Source organism: Nicotiana tabacum, chromosome 3 (genome assembly GCF_000715075.1).
Source record: "Nicotiana tabacum cultivar K326 chromosome 3, ASM71507v2, whole genome shotgun sequence".
NCBI lineage: Eukaryota > Viridiplantae > Streptophyta > Magnoliopsida > Solanales > Solanaceae > Nicotiana > Nicotiana tabacum.
Genome location: NC_134082.1, coordinates 206616650 through 206624679, shown reverse-complemented (window position 1 = coordinate 206624679; position 8030 = coordinate 206616650). Strand labels below are relative to the sequence as shown.

General features: G+C 36.1%; 1 protein-coding gene across 4 annotated transcripts; it reads right to left on the bottom strand.

The window, feature by feature from the left end:
- Positions 1-1812: 1812 nt before the first annotated feature.
- Positions 1813-7692, bottom strand: LOC107804795 (polypyrimidine tract-binding protein homolog 1). 4 transcript variants are annotated; one of them, XM_016628731.2, is made up of 10 exons: positions 7410-7692; positions 6627-6836; positions 5856-5918; positions 5688-5761; positions 5497-5592; positions 3755-3812; positions 3579-3683; positions 3372-3453; positions 2650-2762; positions 1813-2467 (listed from the first exon to the last, which is right to left on the bottom strand). In XM_016628731.2, exons 1-10 carry the CDS (start codon positions 7590-7592, stop codon positions 2054-2056), a joined length of 1398 nt encoding a protein of 465 aa, XP_016484217.1. In that variant the 5' UTR covers positions 7593-7692; the 3' UTR covers positions 1813-2053. The 4 variants fall into 4 exon arrangements, with proteins under 4 accessions (XP_016484217.1, XP_075106571.1, XP_016484227.1 ...); XM_075250470.1 differs by having other exon boundaries at positions 1813-2464; positions 2697-2762; XM_016628741.2 differs by having other exon boundaries at positions 1813-2464; positions 7410-7691.
- Between the last annotated feature and the right edge of the window lie 338 nt (positions 7693-8030).

Below are 8030 nucleotides of genomic sequence, written 5' to 3'. Positions count from 1 at the left end.
TACATACGCACATGAGGAGTTATGAGTCTTATGACAATTGATAGGTAGAAAATCTCAATATAGATTCACATGTCCAGCCCCTGGGAACTAAGAATTAATTAAGAACCTACAGATATGATCTTAGCCAACACTATCTAACTACGATATATAAGCACAAATCAAATGGCTACATGCACTCGGCTGTGGTTTCGATGTCAGTTGAAGCGAGCATACATGCACTCGGCTGCCAGGGGCGGATTCATAATTTAAATTTTATGATTTTAACTTTTGTACTGAACACATTATACTTATGTGTGTGTATGACATGTCGAAAATACTGGATTAACCGAGTAAATATAAGCCGCACTCACCTCTGCCCTTCTCCTTAAGGTTAAATGGAAGCTAAAGGTAACGTTTGTATTACATGTTTTATTAATGATCGAAGGAGGAAGGAAGAAATGAAACAGTAGTTTATTATTATTATTTTGAAAAAGGGAATGAGTTGGAGTAAGTTTGTAATTATTGACTTTCTTTCCAGGGGTTTTTGTATAACAATGGCTAAATTATCGGAAATGAGGATGTAAAACAACAAAATGGCGAAACAAAATAAGACGTAAAAATTTAGAATTTGTTCATTTCTGGGTAGCAAGCATCCAGCTATTATACCACTAGGAGGTGTCCACTTCCGATGCAATATGTCCCGCTTGACATGATGGCATCGCCATCCAACTTCCAAGAAATAAACGACTTACTTTCCATTTTCTTTTTGGGTTAACATTTTCAACTTTAAGAAATCACGAATTCCTCCATAACATAATCTATATTAATCGGCCTAGTTACCTATCCAGGTTTTGTAGTCAAGCCGATTAATATAAGATTATATGAAAGGATCAAATAACACGTTGATAACCCAAAACAAATGAAGCAAAATGTATATAAGAAATTCAGCAATATGAGACATTGTTATTGTTTAATAATTCAATACTCAATTTCTCCAGTAGTCGTTACATACAAGTGATTTCTTGTATTGAATAGAAAAGTGACATTGTTAGTGTTACGCCTTCTAAAATGCACTTCTTCAATGATCCACTGGTGGTGAATAGGAGTGAGCCGTACAGTTTCATTCCGTATACTTATCTTGCAAAAGCACCCACACAAATTCACACTTTGCCTCAGGTACTTAACAAAATGTTCCCCTCTATTCTAAGAATGATATGGGAAGTTAAACATTTTTTTAGACATTTTCAAATATATTAAAATCTTTTGCTGTATGAAAATTTATAATTTATAGTGCTTTTATGAAGTTATCAAAACGCGTAGATTTTAATTCAAAAAAAAAATCAAAAATTCATCAAATCCACACCCTAATATTAGATTTGTAACAAGAGAGGGATGCTCACGTGTTAAGCACCCTTCACCTTAGGGTTGGGGTTTCAAATTAACAACAAAACTCAAAAATAAGACAGAAGATTAAACATGTATCAAAATGGAATCGTAACCACATTCACCTTGAAATTTACTAAGAAACAAGCACGCAGTAATAATGCCAACACTAAACAAAGCAAAGAGATTAAAGGCCAGCTAACGAGCTTCGTAGCAAAAAGCTGGCTGATGGAAGGAATTAACATGTGTACGGAACATTTTTCCACGAACATCACCAATTTGGTAGTTATACAAAATACCTGCAATAAAAAGTAAAATCTTTGTATGATCCTGAACAACGAGGGATATAAGCCGTTGAATCACCTTAAACACTTCATTGACCCATTACCATTGCAGAATTTCTAAAGACGACTAAATGCTTACAACATAACAGGAACAACAATAATAATATGCCAATAAGAAAAACCATCATTACTATTAAGAAATACAGCTCATAATGTGATCACAGATGATTCTTCCACTCGCAGACCAAACATTTAGTTCGATTTATCAAGAAAGCCAAAACTTAAATTTAGCAGTGAACTTCGAGAAAAAGAAAATGGGATTGTATACAGCTGACATCACCTCCATCAGTGAATAAGAATCTTGGTCTTCTGAATCATTAGCAGCTCTGATGTTCCCACGAGTGCTATTAACCGTGATAAGGTGCATGACCAGGAGGTGGCATGGTTGATGGATGAGGAGGCTGACTTACACTATAAGATCGATCACTACTAACAATGTGATTGGTCTGCTGTGACGATCCAGGAGGATTTACTGCTGTTGCATAAGCAGAAACCGGTGAAGCATATGATTGCCCATGAAATCTGGTAGGAGTAGACGGAAAGGTTGATCCGCCACCCTGCAAATTTGGATTCCATGAGGACATTTGGGATGTAGATGCTTGGCCAGGAACAGCACCAGCAGCGGCATAGCCAAATGACTGTGGACCAGACTGAGGGTTATGCCAAACTGGTGGTGTGGCATGGACTGCTGATACTTGTTGCATTGCAAGCAAACTTGATTCTGGAACTGTGTAATCTCTACTTTTGTCACTGTATGCCTGCTTCCAGGATTGAAAAATTAATTCAAGCTGAGAAGTATGACAGAAAGATACAAAAAGGACCAAGTGTGAAGAAGCATACTTTCAGAGTTTCAGTAACCGAATCTTAAATTTGGTGCCGAATCTTTATTTATTTAGTAATCATTTTTTCCCTTTGAAACCAACTCAAAAGCACATATGTATACCTGTATATTCAGATCAGTATGACGAGAGTATGATAGATGAAGCTTACAATAGCCACCATCATATATGCAGTGTCCCTCTAAAGCGTCCTTTGCAGCAGCTGCAGTTGTTACATCTGCATTAAAAATGATACATCAACCACAAAAAAGGACAACACGGGACAAAAAGGGAAAAAAGATGGCAGGGTGTGTGATTGGAGATTACTACCAGGCTACCATGATTACACGCCCATCTGCTAACACCCTAGTGTAATAGAATTGATGTTTGGGGTGACATTAAATTTCCCTAGTGGATCGCATTACTCCTTTTTAATAACTATGGTATTCGAGCACTTGCGAGCGTCTCGACTATTTCACCGTGTACCTACTATCACCCGTAAGTATCGGCTGATTCTGTTCACAAAAATGGTTGTGATGAATTATAGATAGTGTTTTCAGTCTCACTTATACTAGTCAGCAAAGTTAGTCTTTCAATCTTTCTTCATCCTGTATGGACGTACATGTAATCTATATGGGAATGCTAACAGAATTCTTTTCTGAAACTAGCAAATGGTTCCAAGTGTAACCACACATTTCCAAGACCAAATCAATAGCCACAATTGCCAAAGGGAGTGGGGGAAAGAAGAGATAAGAAAATAAAGAAGCCACCACAAAACTTCAAAGGCTAGACAAAGTAAACACAGGTCGTAAAATAGTAAAGAACAGCAACTACAGTCCAAACATACCAGGATACTGAATTAATGCCTGGGTTTGACCATTCTTCTCAAATATAGCAATCTTTTGGACAGCGCCAAATGCAGAGAATACCTATTTTGGGGAAGAAAAGTAACAGCAGAATATAAATGAATAACACCATTTTTTTTAAGGAAGGTAAATGAATAACACAATTACCATTATGGACATCAATGAAATAACAAAAGAGAAAAGAATACCGTGTGAAGGACATCAATAGTAACAGCATACTGCATATTTTCTAGAGAGGCAAAAAGCACATTACTCTCGGGTTCCTTTTTCTTTCCATCTGGACCTACAACAGGCTGAATACAGACCTTGTGAGGACTTCCCCCATACAAGGATGACAACAAAAATGATGAGCAATGAAACATACCTGAAGAAGCCCCTCCATTGCAGTAGGATTTACTGGGAGATAAGGGTTTGTATAGTCCCTATAAGATGAAATACAGAACTAAATGTGAATCAAGCTGATATAAGCATTTACGAATATCAGATCAACTAACTTATACAGCTCTGTAACAACAAAAACTCCGAGATATTTCCCAGAAGAAGTTATAAGTTTAGAAGCATTAGATACCTCAAAAGCAACGGTAAGTGCAAAAACACTGCTGTTAACCAAAGCCCATATTTAAGGAGCTAACACACCTATACCCCGAATTACTACATAAAGAAGAACCTCACCCACCCCACCATCCTAAAAAACTCATTTCATACCCTAACTGCTGACTATTGAGATGAAAAACTCAAAATCGACCAATCAATCAACTATGCATCAATTTTAAACTAGTTCATGAATCATCTATCCGCTTCATTGGACCAATTTCATTCCAATACGCCACAATACTCCCTCCATACCTTCTTATATGATGATGTTTGACTTGGAATGGAGTTTACAATGTCAAATAGACACATATATTATATTAGTGATAGTTTGACAGATATGATATCACATCAAAGTTTAATATTCAAATTAGCAATACAATTAGTTGGTATTGAAGCTTAGTTGTTATTACATGTACATCCGGTCTAGTGATCCTTTTAAACTTAAAAGAAAAATAATACAAGAAAAGAATACAAGCAGAGATTTAGTGCAGCCCGAAAACTAGCAACAGAGAACCAAATAAACTAACAGGTCATGGTTCCCGGAATGAAATCTCAGCTTACAATCAGTATAGCCTAAAATATTAGAATCCAATGCTAAAGCAGTATTGCAGTTGAATTTACAAGGACAGATTGTCTAAAGAAACGTCTTGCAATGTCCCTTTGTACAACATAACCTACAAAATACCATAGCTAACAATTTTAGCCTCACAACCCTACAGGGAAATATCCAAGATCGGAGAGCTAAATAAATCTACAAATAGAAAACTTGGGTTAGATACTACGAGAGTCACCAGGGGCACACTTAAACATACTCTCCATATGTTCTTATAAAGACAAATATATACATCTAACTAATGTCCCAGGTTTTTCGTCTGCCAACTAGCCACCCATGATAAGTGACTTCAGATACAAATAAAAATCAACATTCAGCCATTCATCCAATAAAATATAAAGGGAAAATGAGAGGATCGGAACAAATAAAAATGAAACAAGACTTCATCAAAAATACAATTGAAACAAGATAAAATCTTATATCAACTTGACTTCCGCATATACACATTAAGGACTAACAGACAACTCAGCAATAATGTCAATAAAATTTACCCCAAGTTACAACAAGAAGTAGCTTTCAAGCAAATATTTGAAATGAATACACAGTTTGTGATCCCAAACAATTGAAAAGCATTATCCAAACCACGAACTCAGTAGAAAAACAAAAATCTTCACATGGTCATCTAAAATGAGAAATGAGAGGAATGCAGTTAGCCACTATTTTGAGATAAAGAAAATTACTACGAAGCCATGTCAAACACATCTTTGTTTTAGCTGCCGAGCTTCACTAAACCCTAGATGACAAGAAGCATAAGAAATTAGAAAATACCTCAACTGTAAATCAAAAGCAGATAATGATAAATGTGGCAAAGAATAATGCGAGCACAAATAGCAATAACAATAAGAATATAAAGTAACAAAGTCATAAACACAAAATTTGTCCAGGTAAATCTGTACTACCTGCTCCGATGAGATTGAAATTTGATATTAAGGTCCGTGTGTGCAGAGTATGAGATGCGCAAGTGACAATGATTAACATGTTCCGGAAGCAGGTACCTATGATAAAAATGTTAAGGATTAAATTGATCAAGAGTAAAGTGAGAGGCAGGTTGAATAAATCCAAGTATGTTCAATCAACTAAGTACACATACTTTGGTATACTTCTCCCATCCAGTGCCTCTCTAGCAGCAGATGCTGTCCCAACATCACTAAATTGAATCAATGCCTGCCAAGGTGTAATAGAAACCCATTAATACTCTACCAATCCATCCACCCAAAATTAGAAAAAGCCAAACTCATTGGTGCACAGATATACCGACCTGAAAACCTGCTGCCTTTTCAAAAGTAGCAATCTTTTGCACAAAACCAAAGGCTGAAAACACCTGAGACGGGTTTTGGCCCATTAAAAGTAAATCAGTCTAGAAAAGTAATAGAAAAATATCAACCAGTAATATGTTTCCCAAAACACACTGAAGAAGAAACACAAAGGAACTAGATTCTGAGTGCAGAGTAACACCTGTATATGCAAGCCATAGAAAGGTTTATGACCGACATGATTACATATCCAGAATCTCCAACAAAAGATCTTAAATAATGACCATCTGTGATTCAATCAACTTTAGTTAACACTGCCATCATTTAAATGTTACTATATTGGATGAAAGTTCAATAGTAAGTAATAATTGAGCTCTTCTAAAATCTGAACCATAACCAGAGTTCTGGGCTAGAGAAAAGAATAAGGATTAAAGAAATTGAAAGAATGTCCCAAGAATAATCTGCAATACTAGAGAAAATAAGTTCTAAAGCATGAAAAGAAATACCATAAATTCCATTACCTAAGCCAACACAAAGCAACGTAACAATACTCTTCATAGAGGTCCACTAGTTGCAGTTCCTTTCTTTTTTGGAGATATGGAAGTTCCACTAGTTAATACATAATTCTTGGGGATCATGGCATGTTCAAAATTTTATTAATGATATTGAATGAATAATCAACCCTTCATAAGGCACGACTTTCCAACAGTCTATAAAGCTAGCTTTCTTGAAAAAACTTCCTTTATAAAGAGGAGAGAAAGCAACAAGACTCTTACCAAATGAATCACATCGATGCTGACATCACCAGCTTCAACACCCTCAATAGTTACCAGCAAAACATTTCCTGGAACATCTCCAGGACTCTTATTATTGACAATCTCATTCCTGTTAGAATACTGGATGTATACAGTCTTGCCACGAACTTGAGCAGGCTCTGAAGACGAGGCATAATATGAAACCATATTAATTGCCTGATTAAGGTCTGCCTGCAGTTGCAAAATGTGCATATTAGATGCTAATAACAAAAGTCATGCTAACACTGTCATTAGGGAAAGTGGATACACCAAAAAATTGCTTTAGGAAAAGGAATCCAGGAACGTAATTAACCCATTTCAGCAGTTACTTATTCTACTATTACAATTTACAAAGTCATTTTGGAAGCTCTTAGTGATTCTATAATTTAAAATTTCATTATGACATTTTCAGACCATTACAAAGCCAGTTTGAGCACACCTCAACTAATCCAGTGGCCAGCCAGTGGCCAGCGGCAGTTCCTAATATAGAAGATTGGCTCACACCCAATGTTTAGGGTTTGAACTGAAATAGCCTAACCTCAACAACTAAGCCATCTCCTAATCATTCTTAATGAGTTAAACATGAAACGTACCCTGCCATGAACGGCAATGGAAACTGAGAGCCCTTTTGAACCGTGGATGTATTTAATAATCGAACTCTAATCACTCACATTTCAAAGACGAAAATCTAAAAAACCTTTGGGCGAATTTACAACGATCTAAAACAGACAATCACGATAATCGAAATGAACTCGAACAACTTACGAATTCGACAAAGGCTTGGTTGCGGTTGGCCCCGACGTTGCACTTGGTGTTGACAATTTTACCAAAGGGCTTGCAAAGCTCTACAAGCTCTTCATCGCTGCAATCCCATGGCAAATTCCGAAGGTGAAGAACTTTCGACGGCGTCTGTGTGTATCGGAACTGCTGTTGCCCGGATGATGACATCGGCCGATTTAGGGTTGCGATTCCCACCGTCGGGGTCCTTTTTACCTACTTTGAGCAACTGGTTCTTTTCTTTACGATTCCAAGAAAAATAACCTTTAGGGTTCGTTTGGTAGGATGCGAATAGGGTGTATTAGTAATGTTTGTATTAGTTATGCTGGTATTAGTTATGATTGCATTAGTTATGCTGGTATTAGTTATGCTGGTATTAGTTATGATTGCATTAGTTATGCTGGTATTAGTTATGCATGTATTAGTTATACTAACATATTTTTTATCTGGTTTGATGTATTAAAGCATTGTATAATTTCTAAAAGAATTGTTTGTTTACAAAAATACCATCAAAACTAGTCCACACTCTAACTTTTTAAAAGAAACATATTGAGAAATGTTTTTATATGAAAAAGTTTTTAAAAAATAATTTTATTTGTCTACCTATAT

What these genes read in the sequence shown, in the direction of transcription:
- LOC107804795 (XM_016628731.2), bottom strand. Translation starts at nt 7,592, where the DNA reads ATGTCATCATCCGGGCAACAGCAGTTCCGATACACACAGACGCCGTCG. An exon ending in GCATCGATGTGATTCATTTG is followed by an intron (nt 5,919 to 6,626) that starts GTAAGAGTCTTG and finishes AACCCGTCTCAG; the next exon opens with GTGTTTTCAGCCTTTGGTTT. An exon ending in ATACTGATCTGAATATACAG is followed by an intron (nt 2,468 to 2,649) that starts GTATACATATGT and finishes CAATCCTGGAAG; the next exon opens with CAGGCATACAGTGACAAAAG.